This window comes from Lathamus discolor, chromosome 11 (assembly GCF_037157495.1).
Source record: "Lathamus discolor isolate bLatDis1 chromosome 11, bLatDis1.hap1, whole genome shotgun sequence".
Lineage (NCBI taxonomy): Eukaryota > Metazoa > Chordata > Aves > Psittaciformes > Psittacidae > Lathamus > Lathamus discolor.
The window spans coordinates 3,995,450-4,019,778 of NC_088894.1; the positions used below are offsets into that span (position 1 = coordinate 3,995,450).

Consider the following 24,329-nt stretch of genomic DNA (forward strand, 5'->3'; position numbering starts at 1 on the left):
TCCCCCTGCCATGGGCAGGGATACCTTCCACTAGACCAGGTTGCTCCAAACCCCATCCAGCCTGGCCTTGAACACATGCACTGAAGTGTTCAAGGCCAGGTTTGAATGAGTAGATGTTACTGTCATAGATAGATGATTGCTCCCTGCAGTGAGCTGCAGTTGCTTGCACATAGCACTGTCTGTATTTGTGCTTGCAGGACCGGTGTTGGAATTGCATGGCAGGAATGCTGTGCGTGTCTGCTGGATTCTGGGAGAACATGAGCCACATGTTAGCGAGCCTCAGCCTCTAACCTGGGAAAATCACTCCTCCAGCTGCAGAGGAGAGCTTGGCTGCTCGTGTGGGTACAAGGGGAAGAGCACATGGTCACTGCTTGGTATTGCGTTGGTGTTAGCTCAGATGTGGAATTTCTGATCCTGGTTTTGGCTCGTGCACAGATGCTGCAGCTCCTGGAGGAGCCCGGGCAGGAGCCATAGGAAATACTGGCATGATGTGGACTCGGTCTGGTGTAGGGATGTCTTCTGCTTTCAGAACAGTGAAAACAAATCCAAGGGACCAGGGTAGTAACCTGATGTGCCCCAGATTGTGTAACTGGGAATGTCATTGCTAGCAGGAGACACTTCATAGAGGCCGTGCCACAGCGCTTTGATCTGCTCATGTGGAGGGACAAAACAGCTTTCAGCACTGCTTTGCTTGTCTCTTGAAATGCAACAAGACAGCTCTGGAGTGCATGGTCAGCCTGCCAGCGCTGTGTGCCACGTTGGTGTGCTCACTGCTCGTGTGTGGTGCCACGATGGCATGAAGGTGGACTTGCCTTTGGCTGTGGCAGCCATAAGCGCTGCTGACCGCCTGGTGCTGGGGTGTTGCAGGCTGGTGTGAGACGTGCATCAGTTATCTTGGGTTAGAAAGGCATAAAAAAGGAGAATAAAACCTCCCCACTTGTGGCAGTGGCAATAAAGCTGAATCCAGCAGCCTGGGGCACTTGCATGATGTGCTGGTGGGAACGTGTTGATCTCCATATGAAAACTATAAGCTCATTTAGGAAATTGGGCTGTCTCATTTGAGATTAGAGTTTCTCTTTAATCCACAAATACTTAATTAGCATGGAAATTGGTGGGTAAATGGGGTTCTCAATGTATATATCTGTATACCAGTGTGGCAGTGCTCCCTACCAGGTGGTGTGTTTCCATTCAGGATGCTGGACAAGTTCCTGGCTCTGAGTCCAGGCAAGATGCTTTGGATGCAGCAGGCAAAGCAGACCACAGCACTGTGCAGACATGGTGACTTTCATCCTCTCCAGCTTGTCCCCTAAGGGGTGATGGCAACACATGCTTGCTCTGCAGGATTATGAGCAGTACGGTGTGTAAATGGCCCAGGTTCCTGGTGTCTGGATTCACAAGTGGCCACAGTGACTCTGGTCCCTGGCCAGCAGAGTTTACCGCAGCATTCCACAAACCAGGATGACATGTTACCCCAGGAGCTGCAGCAGGGTCCTGTAAGGACCTCGGTGCTGTCATCCTCACTGCAGCTAGCCCTGTGTGTGGACAGGAGACCAAACGCTCTGCAATGACTTTGCTGGGCCTCTCCTTGCATTCAGATGACTTTGCACATGGTCGGAGCAGGTATCCCTGTTAAACCATCTCCTCTGGGTCTAACTGGTATCCCAGCCTTGTTTTATCAAGACAGATGTACACATTGGGTTCAGTGCTATGTGTGCATGGTAGGGGTGATACTGTTTTGTGCCTGTCACCAGCTGGAACAAGAGGTTTGAGCATACAAAAGAGCTGTCTGCTGGTGTTTGGGACTAGTGCTGAGCATGGGACTGCCCTCCCTTGGAGCTGCCCTGGCCTTGGCACTGCTCACTGTCCTGAGCACATGGGCTCTGCCACCGATGGGAAGTGAACACAGCACAGTGGGTGATGCCTTTGTAGAGCTTGGCATCTTCAAGCTGCCGCATGTGGGGACAGACGGAAGAAGGAAGACCTGTGGATGTCTCCTTCTGGATGAGACATCTGAGCTGGGTGAGGGCAGGGTCTGCCTGCTCTCTTCCTGCCTGTCCCTTGCTGGCTGTGGCCTGTGCCAAATACTTTCTGGGCACAGTGTGTCCTGGGTTGTGGCCTGCAGTGAGGACCCTGGGCAGTCTGTGCAATGGGTGTGAGTCTGAGCAGGACCAAAGGTGTATGCCAAGAAGTGACTGCTCTGCTTCAGTCACAGAGAAACCTCCCCAGGGGCTGTGCTCTTCCATGGCCTTACTTGAACCTGTGCCCTTGTCCCCTCACTCCTGTGCTCATTCAGAGTGTGCCAGAGGCTGGCCAAGAGCTCCTTCACTGCTGTGTGCCAGTGCTGCTTGGCCAGCCCAGCGGCTGGGTTTGTGCCGTGCCTCTTGCACAGCCCTAAAGCCAGGGGTGTTCTGCACCCTGCTACGCTCAGGGGACTGTAGAAGTCTTGCCCTGATGCTGACTTTAACCTGGAGAAGTTGTTCATGAGGGAGTGTGTGTGTGTGTGTGTGTCCTTGTGCCCTCCTTGGGAAAAACAGGTATTGGGAATGGGCAGACTACCATGGAGGGGCTGCTCCTGGCCTTTCTAATGACACAGCAGGGAAGCAGTGAGCCTGGCTTGCTCCTGCGTCTGGTGGTGTCCAACCTGTGCCCAATCCCCAAGGAATTTGGACCTGGGCAAGTGTGCGTCTGCCCCATCTGAGCGTGCATGGCAGTTGTGGAGGGTGCTGGGTGTTGTGTTCCTGCAGGGAGCTGTGTCCAGAGGGCACAGATCCCTCAACGTTCCCCTCCTCTGGTGGGGACCTGGTCGCAGAGGCAGTTCTGCCTCTGGCACTTGGGTATTGCTAAGAGCTGGACTCACAACTGCAGCCCCTCTTGCCAGGCCTGGGGGGGCTCACTGGGGAGATAATGCCTGCCAGCGTGGCTGTTCCCCCTTCTTGTTGGACCCGTCCTTGTTGCTGCGGCAGCTCTTCCTTGATACTAGGGCTTGCAGCTCGCCTCAAGCTCCTGCATCCTCTCTTCATCTCTTTCTCTTTCTGCTGTCATCGCTGCTTGGCAGAGGCTGGTTTGTTTACCGCTTCCCTCTGCTGCTGCAGGGCTGGCAGCATCCGACACGTCTCTCAGGGGTTCCTGGGGTGGGTTTGGGGCTCTGGTGAGGTGCACTGCATCTCTGCTAGCCCTGAGTGTGCTGCTCCATGCTGGGACTACAGCGGCGAGGTTGGTCTAACACGGTGGGGCTCAGATACCACCAAGCTGTCAGGAGGGCTATGGTTGGGCTCCCTGCCATGGCTCAGCAGAGCAATGTCCCTGAGAGCATTTCACTCCTGCAGCTCCGTTACTCCGAGTAGCGCTGGGGCTGGCTCAGCCTCCTGGTGAGGTGATGTGGATGGATGGAGTACCTTGGGTTCACCACTCTCTTTATTGTGAATTTCTCTTTGTGTTGTGTCTTGCAGAAATAACATTCGTCCCAGATTTGATGATAATGAAAATACAGAAAAAAGAAAAGCAGGTTTGTGACCCTCTCTCTCTCCTTCTCCCAACTCAGCTGGCGAGGCCTGGGGACCATGTCCTGTGTGTGGATTGGTGCAGTTGATGTGTGGTTGGAAGGGGTTGGCGGGGGGGGGGGGTGTTGTCTTTCATTTCCAGACAGGGCTGCAGCTCACCGTGGCTAAATCTGACTTGAGCTGCAGCCTGGAGCAGATGAGTCTGATGTGGGCAATCAAATGAGGTGGGGTTTATCTTCAGTAATGGGAATGCTCTTGATTTGGTTCTGTTCCCTGTGGAGGAGCAACCCTTCCTCTCCCTCAAAGTCCTTAGTATTGGTTCTTGTTTGAATCTCATTGCATATATTTGTTACAAAACTGCATGATTGCTGTGATTGCTGCTAATAACATGATGCTCCAGGACTAACAGCAGCAGGGAGGCTGGGGAAGATCACGTCTGCGGGGCTGTGAGGGCTTGGCCAGGGAATCCTCCCCTGCTCAGGAATAATCCCATCCCACCAAGCTGCCATTTCTGAATTGCTGCATCGGATCATAAATACCTGCTGCTCCCAGAGGAGATTTATGAGCCAGTGGTCTTTGTATTAACCATGTGCAGAGGAAGAACCAGACCATCGGCGCTCTGAGAAGGGGAAAGGACCTGTTACATGCATGGAGACTGGCTCTGCCTGCTGGGGTGAAATATGGCCGGAGGTATAAAACAAACCGGTCCACCCTGAGCTGATTTGTGTCTGTGCTGCTTTTAATGGGAAACCATTAAAGTGAACACGGAGCTAAGGGATAAATCTGTTTGAGAGCACGAGCTGGTGCCATTTCTAGCCAGCTCTGAAGCAGCGTCTTCATGCTTCTCAGGGCAACTGCAGATCATGCCGTCATGGCAGGTTAATGGGGAGGAGGAAGGGAGGGTTTGGAAAAGGCAACTGTGCTGCTCTGAGCCTGCAGCAAGCCAAGTGCTGTATGTACAGAGCATGGATGCTGTAGGAAGCAGTGAGTTTATCTGTGTGTCCTAAAGATGCTGTGAAGAAGCAGAGCCAGGCTCAAGGTGAGGAGCAGTGCTGGGTCACTCCTGGTGTGGGGCAGGGGGAAGGCCTGGGGCAGAGGATGCTCTGGGGCACAGGTGAGTGATCTCTCCCCTCTGACAGAGAAACTCAGGTGAGAAATAACCACCACTCCATTGGACTAATACAGCAGGTTTGGGTGGAAATGGGATCGCTGAAATTATGTGGGGTTTAAGCAGAGCCAAACCATCCTCCCCCAGCATTTGGAGATTGTAGAGGGCTCAGCTGCCAATGTGTTTTGTGTAACAGCCCCTGCAGATGTAGTCTGGGAGGGAGATAAAGGCATGCCAGTGTGAGCAAGGAGGGGCAGGGGTCGAGCTGCTCATCTCCTGAGCTCTGTGCGGGCAGCAGTGTAGGACAGCCTGTACAGCATGGCATGCTGCAGCCTTCCTGGGGCCACCAGCTCTGCTGGGCTGTGCTGGGGTGTCCCCGGAGGGCCTGGGCAGCAGTTGGGAATGCTGCTGTGAGGTCAGTGTGTGGAAGAGAGCCCAAGCAGGGCTCTGGGGTACCCTGGGTGCCTGGTCAATGTGGTGAAGGGGGTGGTTGCTCCCTGAGGTTGGTGGCTCTGTCCTGCATGGGAGGTAAAACCAGCAAGAGGTGCCATTCCATGTCCCCAGGAGCTCCCACACCACATTAACAGACTCCTCATGGCACCAAGGAAGGCCATTGACTTCAAAAGCCCATTGAACAGTCTCACTCTGGAGACTATGAGATGTTGCGTGGTTCCCAGTGCTCTCCTGTTTCACTTTGTGTCCCTTGCCAGCTTCTCATCTGCACGAGTTCCATCTTGGTTGGCCCATCGGTGTAGGTTCAGGCCCCTGGGTACAAAGGCTGGCAAATGCTGGTACCCTTCACATTGGTGAGGGATGGCAGGAGAGCTGTTGGCTTCCTTTGGGAATAGGTTATAGATGTGCTCTCTGCTTTCCCAAGTCTGCAGCTTCCCTGAGGAAGTGCCTGCTCCTGCCCATGTGGATTACAAAGCCTGGGGTCTTGCAGCAGCCTGTCCTGGGAGCAGCTCCTTTCTGAGCCCCCATGCTTCCCCTGCAGCAGTGCCACCCTTCCTGCACGGACTGGGATAGCACTGTTGAGCCAACTGGTGCAGCAGATGAGGGGCTGTGCGCGCAGGCCGGGGCTGTGTTTACGTGACTCTTGTTCCTTAGTAACGCATGAGAATCTGGTGCATTTGTCACCAAGCTGTGACTAACTCGGAAACCTGTCACTTCCCTTGTGACTTGCGAGGCTCCATGCCAGGGCGCCTTGTCTGCCGGTGGAGGTGGGACAGGGGACCTGGCTGCCCCCCAGAGCAATGGCAAGCGGTGGATTGCCTTTGAGGGCTTCAGGAGCTCCATCGCTCCCTGGGCTGCGTCTCCCCTCTGTGTCCTGCTCGACCCTGGGCAGCGAAGTCTCTTCTGAGTGTCTGGTAAAGTGAAACGTGAGCTTTGATGTCTCCTGGTGCTGAGCTCTCTGGGGCTGGAGCAGCCTCAACACAGTGGGAGGGGAATGAGGGCTCCCCAGCCTGAGGGCACTTGAGGCTCTGTTCCTGCTGTGTCTGTGGGCTCCTAGCACATCTTGGGCTCTCTTTGTCAGGTCAGGGGCTGGGTCTGTCACATACAATGATCTCAGTGCTGGGTGCATGGAGCAGTTCTGCTCTACCCAGCGCCTTGTGGATTCACACTGTGAGCAGGATGAAGGGCAGGGGAGTGGGGAGCTTCAGGGCGCGCCCGCAGCCAGGAACAGCATCCTCCTGCATGGTCCTGAGGGCTCCTTGCCCTGCTGCTGCTCATGGCAGCACACTGCTGCACAGGCCCTCCTCTTTTCATGCTCTTTCCCTCCCACCCTACCAGAGGACTGAGCGGGAGCACAGCCTGGGCAGCAGCAGCGCTGCCCTCTGCCCCCGCCATGCCCTGTGCCAGGGCGGTGGGGACGTGGTGCCCGCTGCTGGGGCTGGCTCCGTCATGGGATGGAGCTTCCTGGCTGTAGTTGTTGATGGAGCGTCTCGGGAAGAGAGCCAGGCCCCACCTCCATCACGCACATCCCATGGCGACTGCGGAGCCTGCTCAGAGACACGACAGAGGGTGGCACTTGTGTATTTTTAGCTTCTGCTGCATTGCATTAAGAGCTGGGAACGAGGGGTGTGGACACCCAGCGAGCAGAAGGCAACAGCCCATGCTGTGCACCCCACCAGTGGGGACTGCAGCTGCTGGGGAGGGTGGCTCAGCAGCCTGCTAAAGTGTTCTGTATGGAGCAAGCTGCCTTTTCTGCTCTCATCATGGGGCTGTGCAGATAGAGCGGGCTGGTGGCTGTTAGTGTGACCACTTTGCAGGCAGAGCTATGGGATGGTGCCATCTCGGGCTGGTGGCAGCCTGGCTGGGGCTTTGGTCAGGGCTCTTTGGAGGACACCAAGTTGTGGGGTGCTGGGCACCCCCGGACATCAGCCACTATCTCAAAAGCATGGAAACTTCTGATGACCGCTGCAGTAGGGTCCCCATGAACACTCCATGTACAGGACAGATCTCTGCAGGGTTTGAGCCGTGCTCTAGACCCAAATCCAGGCAGTGAACAGGGTTGAATGGTGCTGGTACCTGAGTGCAAGATGACGTTTGGCTTGACCATTGCGTTGTGTGTGGATGTTGTCTGAGCTGGGTGGCCAGGGGAGCTGGCTTTGCTCTTGCAGTGACCATGAGAAGGGCTCAGTCGTGGCCTCCTTGTAGGACGGAGCTGCTGTTCAGACATGAGGCAGTGGCAGAGCTTTGCCCTGCTGGGAACACTGTGCTTCTCTGGGGAAAAGCCTGTAAGGTCCAGGGAAGAGCCCTGAGGCGCAGGATGGGCAGAGGGGTGGGCATGAGGCTGTTGCTCCTTTCCCATTCCCACTCCCAAACCTTTGTACTGCAGGGTTTGGGTAGGGATGGGGTTATGATGCTGGCAGGTGAGGAGGCTCCAACATGCAGCAGTGCTGGTGCAGTATCTGCTTTTCCTCTGAGTCCTGGATAAAAACAGGGAAGTGGAGTCAAATTGGGACTATAAATGAAGTGAAACCATTTTAAGTTAAGGAAACACATCATTAAAGCCCACCCTAACCTTGGCTTTGCCCTCTAATGGGGTCATGCAATTACAAGTGCTCTCTCTTGGCCTTCATGGCTCTCTGGGGAGGCTTTCAACAATTTCCCCCCCCCCCCAACCTTCTCTTTGACAGTAGTTAGATGCATGGAGAAGACTTTGTGCTGCAGCTGCTGCTAAGGGACTTGATTTCCTCTATGAAATGTAATTTATAGAAGATTCCTTTGGGAATAAAGAAATGTACAAAGATTACATAAAAATGTATTCTGAAAATGTAAAATCTTTACAACCATCACCAAAAAACTGCCAGCTGAGAGCCAGTGCAAAGGCACAGCTTTAAGAATAAAAAGCATGGTGGGTATATGGAGACTGCTTGTGTCTGGACCAGAGGGTTGGTTAGGGATGGGCATCACCTTTCAAAATCCGGGAGACATCATCTTTATTTCCCCCCAGTCTCCAAAATAGCCCAGAAGCAACAAACCTGCATGTAAGAAACATGGGGGAGAGGCTGTTCAGTGTGAAATTCAGTTTAAAAGGGTTATAGTAAGAAAAAGGACACATTCTGGGAATTTAAAACTGCACCTGTAACAAGGCAGGACTGAAAAGATGTTTGGGAAGCACTTGCTAAGGACACAGAGCCTAAGAATGATATTTTTTCCCCCAAATACCTCAGGACTAAAAGGCCTTTTAGAGGAGTCACAGGGTAAAGAAGTGATTGAGGAGTCAAGTGAGTGCTCGTGGGGATGGAGCAGAACAGCTCGGTCAGGAAGGCTTTGAACCCAGAGCCATCCCTGGTGCCAGGGGCATGAGTTGCCCTTAAAGGGTTTGATAAAGGCATTTTGGAGCAAAGTAACACAAGCCCCTACACTTTGGTGTTATTTATTCTGGAATTGCAAAGGAGCCTGATGAGACGTTGGGAATTGAGGGCTGTCGCTCATCAGGCCCATGTCCATGGAAGGGGAGGTGCGGCAAATGTGACATCAAAGACCCTTAGGTTTACTTGGGTATTGTGTAAATCATTAGGAACTATGCTAAACACTTCCTTTATGAAAGCGGTAGACTGATGAATAGCCCGGGTGCGTTTCGGGAAGCAAAGCTAATCCTTGCGATCTGCCAGCCAGACCATGGGGGTGAGCTGGGTTTGGGCTCCCAAGCAACTGTTGAGTTGCTTTTGAAGAGGTTAAGCATTGTCCTGGTAAGAGTTGTCTATAACTTAGTGTCTGGTTGAAGAATTGGAAAAAGTGCAGGAAAAACATCTTTGCTTTTACCATGTGGAGCAGGGAGAAGGTGCCAACTGATTCCTGCGTCTGAGATGCTGAAATGGAAACAGTCTGAAGACTTAAGAAAACTCTTTAAGATGTGCCAAGTAATGCATATGGGGAACCAGCCTTGCGTGTATCTTCACTCGGGGCTGTCTTTGCTCCTGAAGGAGCCTATAAAACGGTGGCAGAGTTTGGCATCTGCCTGCAGGTTGTCCCAGAGTTTGTGTCCAGTGGTTTGGAAAGGGAGAAGGAACAGAGCTGAAACCCTCCTGCTGCTGTGTGGAGCAGAGCATAAGGCAGATGGTCTGAGAGCTGGCCCAGCCTGCCTGAGGAGCGAGGGTACCTATGCCTCAGCTGGTCCAGGAGAGCTCTGCAGGGGAAGGATGTGATGGAGAATGGCAGAACAGTGGATGAGAGAGAGCAGGTGACATGGAAATGCTCCGCTGTACTCTGACACCTCGAGAACAGGATGCTGCTTGGGAGGGCAGTGTGATTTAAACAAAATCTGAGGGGTTTTCCCACACCTTACCACCTATAAGTGCTGAATGCCCACAGGGCTTCAGCTCCTCACCCTGTGGAAACAGAGGTGGTGGTTCCCTGTGGCTCCATGGGGACAGTGTGTTCTGCCTGCCATAAAGAGCTGGCCAGGCTGCCGCAGGCAAGCTGCAAGTGTGCTTTGAAACCGCACAGGAGCACAGATAACGCTGGCACTGCCTTCTCAGGCTTTTCCTGTTGACGAGAAGCCAAGATAAACTGAGCCTCATGGAGGAGAAGTAGGAAAAGCCCTTTCCCTGGCTTGCAGCAGTGTGCCGAGCTCTCTATAGGTATAATCTATAAGCCTACAGATTTGTACCCAGCAGCACAGTCCTACGTGGATGGCAGGAGCTTGCCATGGACTTGTAGGAGATAACATGGTAGTTTTTTCTCCTCAAGACAAACCAAGCAGCCTTGGTTGCAGAAGGTTTCTGGGCTGGCAGTACCTTGCCTGCAGTCAGTGCGGAGCAGGTTTCCCTGCCCCTCTGTGCTTCTGCTGCCTACGCAAGCACTGGCCAGGAGCTGCTCAGTCTCACAGGCTGGTACCTAATGGTCCTTTGATGGCTGGGACTGTGCCAGAAGCTTCTGGGTGCTGCAGATGCTGCTGACTGGTCCCCCCGCTGCTTTCTGGACACAGCAGGCCATGGTGTTGGATGCCCACAGAGCAATCCATGGCACAGTGTGGTCACTGCTGGATCTAGGGGCTGCCTTAAAGGTGTGCTGGGGTGAACACATCTGGGCTCCCACCATAATGGACTTGCCTAGAGGCTGGAGGGGCTGTTGGCAGCCCAGAGGGGATGCAGGAGGAGCAGAGGGATTGGTTGTGTTTTCACACACGTTCTGACAGCTTGGGGTTGGTTGTATAAAGCATTTAAATTCCTATGGCAGCAGGGCTTGTGGCAGGCTGGGATGTCTTCATCAGCAGTCACAGAAAGGCCCTTTCCGATTTGCCTGAGCAGCACAAGACAAAGAGAAGGCAGAACCCACTCACTAGGTCATGGTTTGAGCCCTGCTCTCCTGACAGCTTTATCAGCCTCTCCCATGTGATGGGGCCTGAGGGTCCTGCCAGGCAGTGGATGTGCTGATGGTGAGTGGGACCTGCCTGGGCTGCATAGCCTGGGCTGGAGCTGTAGGTGAGGCAGCACATGGGGTAGGGGGGAACTTTGGACCACTTGGCTGGTTTGCAGCAGTGGAAGCCGTGAGCCAGTTTTGGCAGTCCCTCCTCCACGCTGGTTTGCTGGGAATTGCTGATGCACACAGTGATGGGGACCCGTATCCCCATGCGTGACCGTGGCAGCTCAGCTCCCCCAGGCACGGGCTCTTGGGTTCAGAGCTGCCCTAGGTGCTCCGCACCAATCCCAGCCCAGTCCTGTGAGCTGGGAGCCCCTATCCATCAGGACAGGTGACATCACCTGCTCTTGGATGGACTAGAATCATGATATCCAGACCTGTTGCCTGTTGGTGGTCTGCCTGGAAGCGGGCAGGCCCTTGCGGGACTCAGGGCTACAAGCTGTGGCTGGGAAGGAGTAGTTCACCCTCCTGCTGTGCAAGGATGCTGACGATTTGCTTTCTGTCTGGTATCTGCACTTGGCTGCTGTTCAGCACAGAACCAAAAGGAGATCCAGGCTCTTGGGAGTCTATGAGCTTTGTAGCTAATCCAGTAAATTGTTCCAGATGATCCCCAGCTTGCAAGATCTGAGGAATGCAAAGGCTGGGACTGATCCTGTTGCTGACCCTGTGGGCTCAGAGGCAGCCTCTAGAGTGCTGATTTTCTCCTGGCCCACAGTGGGTTCCTCTTTATGCTTGGGTGCACATTGATGGTTTGTCTGGGTGATGGGATGGCAGCTCTCCTCCGTGCCAGCTCTCTGGATCAGCCCAGCAGCAGGGACTGGGGCAGAGCACTGGATGTGGCTGATGCCAGAGGTGCCTGCAGCCCTGCTTGTGGGTGGCTGCAGGGCCAACGAGGCTCTTTTTCCCTTTGCAGCTTGTTTCATTTAATACTTCCATCTAATCCAGATCAGAAATCAAAGCATACGCAGTGCCCTGTGGGCAATGGGTAGGAGGTGGCCTGGGCACGTGGGTTACTCTTGGTCTCAGCAGAGTGTGCAACCCAAGGCAGGGCTCTGCTTGTGGATACAGCAGAGGGGACAGCCACTTCTGCTCTGGACCTGTGTGTGCTAGTAAGGAGGCAAAAGGCCTCTCCAACCTGTGAGCCTCTTGTCAGGCAGGGAAGGGGAGATCCTTCCCTTCGAGCTGCGTGAGCTTATGGTGGCCATAGCCGCATTGGGGGACACTGCTCACACTGCACTGGGTGGCTGGAGCCTCGCTGGGGCTGTAGCTCCCCCAGAGCTGTTTCTGTCTGTGGCATTGGCTTCACACGCTGCCTTTCTGTCCCCTCTGCAGCCGCCAAGCTTAAAAGCGCTGAGCCGCTCCCCAATGTCGGATGCCTGGGAGTGCAAGGCACAGGACCCCTTTGCCAGCAGCGAGGAGCAGGACGAGGTGTCCCACCAGGTGACGGTGACGGCCACGGCCACAGGAGGCCAGTGCCAGTGCCCAGAGGAGGAGCCCGATGGGGCTTCCCAGAAGCGGACGAGCACCCAGAATGGGATGCAGGACGCTGGGGGTGGGGGCACGGGGGTGAAGAAGAAACGGAAGAAAAAGGATCTGGGAGAGCAGGATGGGGGAGAAAAAGCAACTGTGGAGGTGAAACCAAAGAGGAGGAGAGAGCCTAAAGAACCAAAAGAGCCGAAAAAGGCTAAAGAGCCCAAGAAGCCGAAGGAGCCCAAGCAGAGGGAGGTGGCCAAGAAACCTCGGAAACCTCGGGAACCCAAAGCCCCCAAGGAGCCTAAAGATAAGAAGAGCGGCTCTGAGCCTGGCCCCAGAGCAAGAGCCAAGAAGAGCAGGTGAGTGGTGGTGTGGCCTTGTCTCTGTGCCTGCTGTGGATGGGGCTGGATGTGCTGACTGGGAGGCCAGGATGAGCTCTATGGCCATGCAGAGATGGGACAGGAGGGGGTGTCCTTTTGGGGATGAGGCCCCAGACTGAGAAGAGGACCAAAGAGTCTTGGCCTTTCCTTGTCCTGCCCTGTGTGCTGGGGTCAGGACCCAAGGAAGAGGCGAGCAGCAGGCAGGGCGAGTGCTCCGTGCAGATGAAATGATTGCTGGGAGTCCTCTAAGTGGCAGATAATGGTGACATAATTTCTTCTAAATTATTTCTAATCATAGCTAACTACTGGCTCATGAATGAAGCAGTTGTTAATTGTGACTTAGGAATCAATATCTTGGGAGTTATTGCGCGGGTGGAAGCGGTGTGTTTGCAGGGCTGAAGCACAGCTGCATGGCCAGGGAAGAGAGTTCTAACTGCTTGGGTTTGGCTGCTCCCAGGCAATTTTCTCATGAAACGGGGGTAAAACCTCAACATAGCTTTGAAATCAGCCATTCCTGCGCTGCTCTTCAGGCCTGGGACGTGGATTGCAGGGCTGTGAGTGGGGAAGGGGACATTGCTCAGCCCAGGAGCAGGCACCAGCTCTTTGAAATCTTTCCCTCAAGTGTTCCTTGCCAAGGGTAAGGATCTAACCGTCAGCCTGTCTTGGCAGCAAGGACACCCCTGTGGAGAAGAAGAAGAAGGGGAAGAGGAAAAATGAGATACCAGTGGACAGTTTGGATTTGGATCAGGATCTCCTGAGCCCATCCGTGCAGAGCCCAGAGGAGTCTGCGGAGTCAGCCGACAGCCAGGTATGGCCAAAGCCCTCAGCTGGCTCCTCCATTGCTCCTGGCAGCTCCCCTTTCCCAGCACGGTGTGGGGAGGCAGGTCAGCCCCATAGGGCTGGGGAGCTGTACATGTCTCTAGAGGGCTCCTCTGCCTCAGTTCTCTATGGGGCTGTGTGGGTCAGGCACTGATGGAGACCTCAGTACCACAGTGATGGGTTTACCTCCAAGGGCTGCCTGTTCTTCCACCACCTCCATCCCACTGGGGCAGGGGCTGGGCTAGAGATCAGCAGCCTTGGGGCTTCCTCTGCTCAAGCAAGGAAGAGGTACTCGGTGTGCCCATCTCCTCCATGAGTGCCTTCTTCATCCCACACACAGAAACGCCGCTCAGGACGGCAAGTGAAAAGGAGGAAGTACAACGAGGACCTGGATTTCAAGGTGGTGGATGACGATGGCGAGACAATAGCTGTGCTGGGAGCTGGGCGAACCTCCGCACTCTCAGCCTCCACTCTGGCGTGGCAGGCAGAGGTAGGGCTGGATGTGGGGCTGGACGTGGGCCTGGGTGGTGGGGCCTCCTGTGGGGTCTTCCAAGGGTGTCAGTGCCTAGGTCTGAGGAAGTGAGGGATCCCAGCACGAAAATGAGAGGGAATGTGCCTGAGAGGGTGCAGGCTGGCTTTGCAACACTGTGAGTGCACAAGGGATGGGCAGGAGGCGTGTAGGTCTAACTGTCACCCTCCTGCTTGGAGACTGAGGCCTCTGGAACTTGTTGTGTAGCTGGACTTGTCCCTGAAGACCTGTCATACCCACCTTTGGCTCCTGTCTCTGTAGCTCCTGTGCATGAGGTTAGTCTGTCAACTGAGGGCTTTGTCAGTACCAGGTCATTGTTTTCAGCCCACATTGCTGCTTTCCATCGGTGCCTTGGAGTGCAGAGGTGCCCAGCCTGACGCCATCAGCCAGGCTGATCTGCAGGGAGTGTGGCAGGGGTCTGGGCTGCATGGCAGGGACCAGCCATAGTCACTACAGTTTGGGCCTTCTCTCCCCACTGGTTCAGCCCTGGCTCCTGGTGGATGCTGGCAGCTCCTTTCTGCTGGTCTCTGTGTTGGATCCTACAGGGTGTTCGTTGTCTCTGGTCACTAACAAAGCTGCCAGATAGTAATAATGATCACTAATTGTCTTCATAGTGTTCTGTGTCCCTCTCTAGTACCCTTTTCACTAAGCTTTGGGGAGGTGCTTACAGTGCTGCTGCCCACGGCCATGTCCCAGCTGGGCTTCAGGCAGTGATCTTTCCAAGTGAAGTTTCCAAAGGAACAGGTGGAACTGGGTTGCCTTTGGCATGTGTCTGTGCTGCCACGCTGCAGCATGGACTTAGTCCTGGGCTTCCACCTCGATGTGTCCTGCTCCAGATGAATTATTAAGGCTGGTGTCTGATGGCAGCAAGGTTCTCTGTTGCTGCTCTGGCTCCTGCCAGCAGGCTTGGCTGGGCCTGGCTGTGGCTGCTTCCAGGGTCAGGACTGACCCAGCAGGGCACAACGGGAGTGCTGAGGCCTCAGAGCTGGCCCCATGGCCTGGACTTGCAGCTTGTCCCCTGTATCCTGGCCATGTTCCTCAGCAGCTCTGAGGTGGTGCAGTGCGCCTGCCAGCAGTGCGCCGTGGACCTATGTAAGCCATGCAGCCCGGGTCAGCTCCCAGCCATGGGATGCTGCAGGTGGCTGTGCTGGCAGCACTGTGCTCCTGGCTGTGTTCACACAAACCCTTTGTGGTCATGGTCAAGCTGGAGCCCAGCAGCACCAGGGTGGATGCCTGGGCATGGGGAAACACAGCGGCTGCAGCGGGAGCATCTCTGCCTGTTCCCCTTGGCTGTGTTACCCTGGTGTGGGGCAGAGCTGCCCAAATAGGGCAGAAATCCCCTTCTGGGCTACGGGACTGCAGCTGAGGGGGGCAGACTTTTCTGGGACACTTGCACCCTCTTTAGCTGCCCTGGTTTAGCTGGAAGGACCCACACAGCTAAACATGACAGTGCTGTGGCCTTGGTGGCCTGGGATGCACAAGGCAGAGGGTGGGTGTAGCCAGACCCTCACTCCGAGGAAGGGTTCTCCAAGCACAGCTCTCCCAGCTCTGCCTGTCTGGCTGCTGGGCTGGGAGAGGAGGGTGCCAGAGGCCATGTGATGAGCAGGGAAAACAGCTCTGCTCTCCTGTCCCCAGGAGCCTCCCGAGGATGATGCCAATATCATTGAGAAGATCCTTGCCTCAAGAATGGTGCAGAAGGAGGTGAGTGGCAAAGATGTCAGTGGGGCTGGAGGTCCCTGGGCAGAAGAGAGATGGGACCTAGCTGCTTTGTGCAGCAGGGACCTGAGATGGAGCAGCGCTTGGTGCTGCTGTGCCATTCCTTGCATTTGCTCTTCTCAGGGTAATGCTGAGGTATGGGCTGGGGATGAGTGTGGTACCTCTCCTGCCCTGGACACCAGAAAGCCTCTGGAGAAGGGTCAGGCCTGGGCTTATAACATGGGGGTGTTTGGGTCCCCCTTGCTCAAAGGTGGCCTCACACCACATTCCCCAGGGCCACCAAGCCTCCAGGGCAGCAGCACACTGAGGGCTTGGCCATCCTCACCATGTGTGGGGCTCAGCCTGCCTGGAGCCTGTGGCCAGGCAGGGGATGCCTGGCTGCTCCCAGGCTGCAGAAGATGCCCCCAGCTCCTGCACAGGCTCTTACTGTCACTAATTCTCCTTCCCTTGGTTTCAGACTCATCCCGGGGGCCTTGCGTTTGAGATGGAGGAGTTCTACGTCAAGTACCGGAACTTGTACGTGCAGCGTTGTGATGCTCTGTGCTGTGGCACATGCACTGTGCATGCAGGAGCAAGGGCTGGGTGCTCCTACCTCTGTCCCATCCCCAGCATCCCAGTCTCACTGCTGCTGTCCTGTGGAGCAGGCCCCAGCAGTGGGAAAGAGGAAACCTGCTGTGGCTGCAGTGCTCACTCTTGGCCTGGACCTCGGCCATGGCTTCCTCCAGTTCGGGGTTTCACATGGGGAGGCGTAGGCTGGGTGTTCTCTGGGTCACTGGGAGATCCCTGCTGGTCTGGGTGGTGAATGGGATTGGGCCCAAAGGCCTCTTTGGTCATGTTTTGTTGATACTGTTTTTTTCCCTCTGCAGCTCTTACCTCCACTGTAAATGGGCAACTCTGGAGGAGCTGGAGAAAGACCCCAGGATCTCCCAGAAGATAAAACGCTTCCGGAACAAGCAGGCTCAGATGAAGCATATTTTCACAGAGGTGAGAGCAGAGCACAGCAAGGAGCTGTGTCCAACCCCAGCACACCCAGGCTGGGCTGAGCGATGCCTCTGGTACCTCCCTGCCCCAGCAAACCGGCTCCAGGCCCAAAATTCAGGGCTGGGAGTAGCTCAGGGATCCTTGGTGCTGCCCAGAGCCCTGCGTCTGTGGCCTTGCTGACAGGCAGCAGCATGGCACCTCCTCGAGCTTTCAGGCTGGATTGAACCAGCACAAGAGGGTAAGCGGGTGGGGATGCTGGAGCCAAGGGGCCATGACAGCACCCTGAACACCCATGGTGTCACTGGCAGAGATATGGGCAGGGTGACAAATGTCACTTGCCAGGCACTGCAACACTGGAAGTGTTGCTCAATGGGAAGGAGGGCAGTGTGCAGTGCTGGAGGTGCTTTTGTGGTGGAGCACAGGTGCTATGGTAGAGAGCGCTGTAAATACCTGGGCTTATACCTGCTTGCTCTGCTCTGTAAGCAAATTAATCTTGTTTAATATGAGAGGTGTTCTATAATTTATCTTGCTGCTTCAGAGATAGTTGTTGGATCCCCTCAAACTGCCCCTTACAAGTGTAAATGAGGCCAGTAGGCTGTGAACATTTCTCTATGGATGTAGTTGAAAGCTGGGGGTGTGTGTCAAATTTCTCACTCCCAAGACTGTTTGGGGTCTTTCCCAGGGTGCAAAGAAAAGGCAAGTGTTGGAACACATTGTACCACTAACAGTTTAACAAGGAGCAAATGCTCTTTCCTGTGATGAACTGGGGCTTGGGGAGCTGTGAACATCAAAGCCTGTTTTTTCTCCTTTCCAAGCCCTAGACAGTGTGTCTCTCTGAGGACCACTGCTAGTCTGAAGCTCACTCCTTCCATAGTGTTCCTGGAGGATGAGCTCTTGCCTTATGAGCAGTTGCTGCTGGTGGCTGCTGAAAGAAGGGCAGAGACAGAGGACAAGGTGTCATCCCTTGCAGAGGAGTGGAGTTCATCGGGTGCTGCATGTGGCTCTCTGGATGCTGTGCATAAGGAGCATGCAGCTCAGAGCTTTGTACCTTGGGGCCAGATGGGCTGGAGAGGACGTTCCTGCCTCCCAGCAAGGGCAACATGGAGCTCGCTACTGCTCTTAAAGGAGAGCTTTGCCTTCTCTATCCTCCCTGCCCAGAGACAGATGTCATGTACCTGCATCCAGGGCACTTGGTGTGCTGCACACAGCCAGCAGCATCCTGGGGACAGATGCCCCGCAGCTGTTTACTGCTGCCCACCATCTGTTTAACCCTGGAATCACCTTGAACTTCCCTCTTTTCACTGTTTGCTGTCACAGCCTGATGAGGATTTGTTCAACCCAGACTATGTGGAGGTAGATCGAATTCTGGAGGTGGCTCACACGAAGGACCCTGACACTGGGGAGGTGAGTGGCTGCATCTCTTGCCCCATGGAGGGAGGGAGGCTTGGCAGGAGCCCCAGGCTCAGGGTGTGCAGCCTGTGTCATCTCAGAGCACCCTGAGGCCTTCCCAGCCTTGCACAAAGTGAGCCTTGTCCGCAGAAGACCCCTTGGCACAGGGATAAATGGGGGCTGCTGACTGTTCTGTGGCTCCTGCATGCTGGGGCTGAGCTGTGAGCCCTGCCCTGTCTCTGAGCCTGTCTCTGTGCTGCAGGAGGTGACTCATTACCTGGTGAAGTGGTGCTCCCTGCCCTACGAGGAGAGCACCTGGGAGCTGGAGGAGGATGTTGACCCAGGGAAGATTAAAGAGTTTGAAGCCCTCCAAATCCCTCCAGAAATCAAGCACATGGTAACGTACCCAGAGGTAACGTACCCGGCTGGCAGCTCGCTGCCCTGGGCAGGCAGGGACTGTCTGTGTCTTGCCAAGGTCCAGCAGTGCTGACCTTCTTGTCCCTGCTGCTGCAGTGCAAGCCCCATGTCCTCCCCTCCAGATGGGTTAGTTAGCAGGACCTGAGGGTGGGATCTGGAGGCCAAGACCTTGCTGTGAATCAGCTGTCAATGACTGTTCTGAAGCGTGGTCCTGATGCGCAGCCCCAGAAGCAGGGTCTGGCCTCAGTGAGCCTTAGCCTCTTCCCCTCCATGGACCTTGGTCCTGCTCTCTCCTCCTAGGAGCGCCCAGCATCTGAGTCCTGGCAGAAACTGGAGAGGTCCCGGGAGTATAAGAACAGCAACCAGCTGCGGGAATATCAGCTGGAGGGAATGAACTGGCTGCTCTTTAACTGGTATAACAGGTGAGGAGGGGCTGGCACCCTGTGCTCCCATGGGATGTCCTGCTGGCAGTAGGGCCCTGATGTGTGCAGTCATGAGCTGGGGGAGAAGAGCTGATAAACGGGGGCCTGACAGAGCAGCCACTGGGATCTTCCAGTGCTGGAGCTGGCAGGCAGCTGCCAGGAAATCTGTGTTTATTTTAGCTTTGCAACTGAGTCTTCTGGAATGCTTCTCCCTCGTAAATGCTGATGAGTCTTGGAGATAGTAGGGCTTAGCTATGGGTGTAAGATACACCTGAGGTTTGGTATTGGCCAGGCTACTAGTGACCCATTCCTGTGGCAAGAGTGCAGGGATATACATGTTCTCAGCTGCAGTAGGCCATTAGATGCATGTTTTACTGGCTAGTGTGCACCCAAAGGACAGTATCTTCACACTGAGTCCATCATCTTGCAGGAAGTTGGATGGTCTGGCTTACCCACACCAGTTCGAGCCACTGTACCAATGTACCCCCACCCTTCATACTGCAGGGTCAGAGAGGTGTGGGAGTAGGTGACATCCCATTGAGACAGGGTGGCTTCCGCCTCTGAGAGCCAAATTCAACTGTCTCTGTCCATCTCTGCAGGAAGAACTGCATCCTGGCTGACGAGATGGGGCTAGGGAAGACAATCCAGTCAATCACCTTCCTCTCAGAGATATTCCTGATGGGCATCCATGGCCCTTTTCTCATCATCGCTCCTCTCTCCACCATCACCAACTGGGAGAGGGAGTTCCGCACCTGGACGGAGATGAACGCCATCGTGTACCACGGCAGCCAGATCAGCCGGCAGATGATCCAGCAGTACGAGATGGTGTACCGGGACACACAGGTGATTGACACACAGAACACACCCAGGATGCATTCCCCAGCCCTGGCTTCCTTTACTTGCGAACCATGTGAAGCTTTTGGTTCATCTGCGAGGGACAGGTGATCTTTTAAGACCTCTTGGCTGTCAAGGGCTTAGGGTGCACTGTGTATGAGTGAAGAACAGGCCCAACTCATGCAGAAAGAGGAAAAAGCAGCAGAGCTCCCACTGCAGTTCTTGTCCAGGCCTGTTTGCTGCCCTGAAGCAGTGTCTGGTTTGGAGAGATGTAGCCTGTGGCCAGCAAGGAGGCTTGCAGGAACCTGCCTGCTGCTTGGGAGAGATAAATCTGGAGAAATCCCAGCTAGGAGCCCGATGCTGACACTGATACTGTCATACGGGCTGTCTGACAGTATCCTGCCACCCTGCAGGAGTCAAGTGGTGCATATGGTTTATGTCTCCGTAGGGTAACCCTCTCCCTGGGATCTTCAAGTTCCAGGTGGTTATCACCACCTTTGAGATGATCCTTGCTGACTGCCCGGAGCTGAAGAAGATCCAATGGCGCTGTGTGGTCATTGATGAGGCACATCGCTTGAAGAACAGGAACTGCAAACTCCTGGAGGGGCTGAAGCTCATGGCCCTGGTGAGCATGTCCTGCACAGGTTCACGTGGGAGCAGGGTGGGACAGAGATGGCCATGCCGAGCTGTCAGATGCCATTGCCATGTGCTGCTCAGACCCAGTGTCAGGGCTGAGAGCTCCCTATCAGAGGGAGAAACATCCAGGACCTATCAGGTTGCTGAAGCAGTGCCAGTGATGGTGGGGCCTTTGATTGATGGGGCACTGGTGCCCTGTAGCCATCACAGACTCCTTTCTGCTGAAGAATATTAACCTAGAGCAGGCCAATTCCCCCTGTGCCTTCCCATCTGTGTGCACTGCCAGGCAGAGCACTGTTTGGCCTTGCAGTGCAGCTTAGGCTGCTGTAGCACATGGAAGCAGTGGCTGACCAGCTGTGCACAGCATCCTCTGGTCATGGTGTGCCTCATGCTGTGTTCCCTTTTGTTCTGCCTGAGCTCTGAAGAGGGACATCCTGCCCCAGGTACACAGAAGTTTGGGGTCTGCCAAGTGTTCCCATCAGTGCCAGCACAGCCCTGCCTGTGGGTCTTGTGCCAGGGCTGGGCTGAAGCCTGGGAGCAATGTGGGATTCTTGGATTTGGCTGTTGTTCCTCCCAGGACACTCCCCTGGATGTGTCCCAGTTCAGCTCTGTGCAGCACTCAGTGCTCCTGAGGCAGGAAGACAAGGAGCACTGTGCTCTGGGACCCCTTAGACCCAGCCAGTAGCTCTCAACCTGTTTCCTGTGTGTACCCAGGAGCACAAGGTGCTGCTGACAGGGACCCCGCTGCAGAACTCGGTGGAGGAGCTCTTCAGCCTCCTGAATTTCCTGGAGCCACAGCAGTTTCCCTCAGAGACAGCCTTCCTGGAGGAGTTTGGAGACCTGAAGACAGAGGAGCAGGTACCTGGGAGAGTGATGCTGGTGACTGTTAGCGCAGGCCACTGGGACCCATGTTCACCAAGCCAGGCACACAGTCAGACATGTGCTTCATGGAAGTGAATAGGACTCTGAATGCTGGGAGAAGCAAAGTGTGACAGAGCCCTCAACACAGCTTTGGGGAGAGGAGACCATCCTGTGCCAAGGCAGAGGTCTGCTCCCTGCCTGGCTCCCTACTGCCTTTGCATGCCTGGGCAGCAGAGGTCACCCGGCTTTCCCACCTGGTCTGTCCCAGCTGCTTCAGGGTTATCTGTAGTGGGTTTCCAGCGTGGGGAGGCTCCAGCATTGCAGGCCCCTCACCATGTGCTTGCCGTGCAGGAAGGGCAGTGAATCTCTGTTGTTGCTCCGGCAGGTGAAGAAGCTGCAGTCCATCCTGAAGCCCATGATGCTGCGACGGCTGAAGGATGACGTAGAGAAGAATCTGGCACCCAAACAAGAGACCATCATTGAGGTGGAGCTGACCAATATCCAGAAGAAATACTACAGGGCCATCCTGGAGAAGAACTTCTCCTTCCTCTCTAAGGGTGCCAACCAGCACAATATGCCCAACCTCATCAACACCATGATGGAGCTGCGGAAGTGCTGCAATCACCCGTATCTCATCAATGGTGAGGGCTGTGTGCAGGAGGTGTGTGGGGGACAGATATTACTGCAGCATTTACTGGTCACTACTTGCAGAGCTCACCTGGCTTGGCAGCCAGCTCAGGCCCCCATGCCATCTGCTGCTGGTGTGGTTGTACATCCAGGCCCCACACAGGATGAAGTGATCTGCGTTACTGCCCCCACAGGCAGCCCAACTCCCCACAAGTACTGGTGGACACATTATGGTCTTAGCAGCTTGCTGTGTTTGGGGGTATTCTGGTGTGGGACCCTCTCCAACATCGCAGCCTGGCTTGTTCTGCCAAGCCCTGAAGAAAGAGTAGAGTAACAGGAGTGGAGGGGCTTCTTGGCGGTCTCTAGCCAACCTCCTTGATCTGATCGACTGCATGGGTCCTGGTCCTCATGTGGTGGCTTGCTATTGCCCTGGATGGGAGGCTGGGGGCAGCTGCAGTGCCAGCCTCACCAAGAGCTCTCATCCCTTCTCACCTGGCAGGGGCGGAGGAGAAGATCCTGGAAGACTTCCGTAAAACACACAGCCCGGAGGCGCCAGACTTCCAACTGCAGGCGATGATCCAGGCGGCCGGGAAGCTGGTGCTCATTGATAAGCTGCTTCCCAAGCTGATTGCTGGTGGGCACAAGGTGCTCATCTTCTCCCAGATGGTGCGCTGCCTCGACATCCTGGAAGACTATCTCATTCAGAGGCGGTTAGTACAGGCTTCAGCATTCACCACAGCTCCTCCACATCACCTCCATCCTGCACTTGTAGAGACAAGAGGGGCAATAGCCGAGAGTGGGGATTTGGCCATTCTGTGCCCACATATGAAAGGATCCAAGTTACAGGCTACTGCTGGTGGGTGTAGAGACCCCAAAGCTCTGACCTGGCCATTTTGCGTTGCCCAGGGCTCGTCCTAGGAGTGACCAAACAGAAACAGGCCCTTCCTTTGGTCCTGGTTCCCATACCCGTGCACCATGCGTGGGGTCCTGATGTTTTTGCCTTTCTAAGAGGAACAACTTTGAGGAACAACTACAGTGCACACAGGCTGATGGGGCCTGAGCCTCCGCTCATGCACAGGTCCTGCCAGCGAATCCCAGCTGCCTGGGTACCCACACAGAGCCTGGGGGAGGGAGCAAGAAGGGGTTTGTAAGCCATGTTGAGGCCCTGCTGTGACCCTGCTCTCTCCTCTCCCGGAGCAGGTACACCTATGAGCGCATCGACGGGCGGGTGCGCGGGAACCTGCGCCAAGCTGCCATCGACCGCTTCTGCAAGCCCGACTCCGACCGCTTCGTCTTCCTCCTGTGCACGCGGGCGGGCGGGCTGGGCATCAACCTCACTGCTGCCGACACCTGCATCATCTTTGATTCGGACTGGAACCCACAGAACGACCTGCAGGTAACGGACAGGAGATCCTGCAGCGCAGCTCCTGTCTGTCACTGCGGTGTGGAAGGAAGGGAGGCAGCCTCCGGCTGTAATGGGATGGGTTGCCGTGCTGGGAGAGCTGGCAGGAGTGCAGGCAGAGGGGACGTGTCATGGGGAGATCACAGTGTGGCTCTAAAAACACTGGTGGGCCACAGACCAGGCAATATTTTGACCATGCCTGTTGTTGGAAGGGGTGAAGTGATGGGTGCCCTGCATCTGCAGAGAGCCAATAATCCAGTCTGAGCCTTGAGTCCTTTCCCAGGGGTGCAGGGGTCCCTGATCCCTGCTCCAGGAGCCTTGCCCAGTTGGCCACTGTGGGTGGGACCTGACTGTGGCTCAGGTGGGGCGAGTGGTGGGTCCTGGTGCACAGTCCCCATGCTGCTGGGCTCACTGTGCTTGACGCTGTGCCTCCTGCCCTCCCAGGCTCAAGCTCGCTGCCACCGGATCGGGCAGAGCAAGGCGGTGAAGGTCTATCGCCTCATCACCAGGAACTCCTATGAGAGGGAGATGTTCGACAAGGCCAGCCTGAAGCTGGGCCTGGATAAGGCTGTGCTGCAGGACATCAACCGCAAGGGCAGCACCAACGGGGTAGGTTGGCTGCTGGATGGAGTGGGACCAAGCAGGAGGTGCTGTGGGAGAGCTCTCCTCCTTTCCCTGCAAGTCACTGCCAGGCTGGAGCAGAGACTTGGGCAGCCTTTTTGGGAGGGAAGGCCTGTTTCCACACAGTGGCATTGCTGTTGTTTGGCCTGGGACGCACGTGGTGCTGTGTCTGGGTGACATGGACTGAAATTCTTGATAGTCCCTCAGGCAGCATTTTGGAGAGTCCTCTGCTATAACAGCAGGAGGTCTGGGTTGGCTTGGGGCAGAGGGAGGGCTGTGTCCCAGGGCAGCTGGCCAGGTTGGTGATGCCCCTATGTTTTGGGCAGGTTCAGCAGCTCTCAAAGATGGAGGTGGAGGACCTGCTGCGGAAGGGTGCCTACGGCGCCCTCATGGATGAGGAGGATGAAGGATCGAAGTTCTGTGAGGAAGACATTGATCAGATCCTCCAGCGCAGGACGCAGACCATCACGATCCAGACTGAGGGGAAGGGCTCCACCTTTGCCAAGGTGAGCTGTGCTCCACTGGAAGGGAAGGGGGATTCCCCCAAGGTGGTGGAAGATGTGCTGCACTGACCTCTTCTCACCTGTGTGTTCTGATACATCTGCTTGGAGGCCAGGCTCTCCTGCCTGTTCTGCTTCCTGAAGCTGGGCACTGCTGTGCCATGGGAAGCTGTGCACTGTGGGGCCCTGACATCCCTACAGGAGCCAGCTCCATGCCACACTTGTGACTGGTGTCCACTGGGG

At 55.4% G+C, this 24,329-nt stretch overlaps 1 protein-coding gene across 12 annotated transcripts in view; it reads left to right on the forward strand.

Moving 5' to 3' along the window:
- Positions 1–24,329, forward strand: part of LOC136020699 (chromodomain-helicase-DNA-binding protein 6-like) — a 69,771-nt gene that overhangs the window by 23,283 nt on the left and 22,159 nt on the right. For 4 of the 12 annotated variants that reach the window (XM_065692017.1, XM_065692025.1, XM_065692029.1 and 1 more), the window contains exons 1-18: positions 5,837–5,975; positions 11,812–12,311; positions 13,002–13,140; positions 13,492–13,641; positions 15,316–15,381; positions 15,854–15,912; positions 16,263–16,380; positions 17,695–17,781; positions 18,029–18,178; positions 18,484–18,605; positions 19,205–19,448; positions 19,888–20,064; positions 20,790–20,933; positions 21,322–21,577; positions 22,063–22,273; positions 22,764–22,959; positions 23,410–23,574; positions 23,913–24,092. In XM_065692017.1, coding sequence (XP_065548089.1) covers positions 5,862–5,975; positions 11,812–12,311; positions 13,002–13,140; positions 13,492–13,641; positions 15,316–15,381; positions 15,854–15,912; positions 16,263–16,380; positions 17,695–17,781; positions 18,029–18,178; positions 18,484–18,605; positions 19,205–19,448; positions 19,888–20,064; positions 20,790–20,933; positions 21,322–21,577; positions 22,063–22,273; positions 22,764–22,959; positions 23,410–23,574; positions 23,913–24,092 — 3,078 coding nt within the window. In that variant the 5' untranslated portion in view covers positions 5,837–5,861. Of the gene's footprint in view, positions 1–3,449; positions 3,506–4,133; positions 4,191–5,836; positions 5,976–11,811; positions 12,312–13,001; positions 13,141–13,491; positions 13,642–15,315; positions 15,382–15,853; positions 15,913–16,262; positions 16,381–17,694; positions 17,782–18,028; positions 18,179–18,483; positions 18,606–19,204; positions 19,449–19,887; positions 20,065–20,789; positions 20,934–21,321; positions 21,578–22,062; positions 22,274–22,763; positions 22,960–23,409; positions 23,575–23,912; positions 24,093–24,329 lie in introns of those variants that run through there. The other 8 variants (XM_065692022.1, XM_065692028.1, XM_065692023.1 and 5 more) reach the window with 5 other exon arrangements.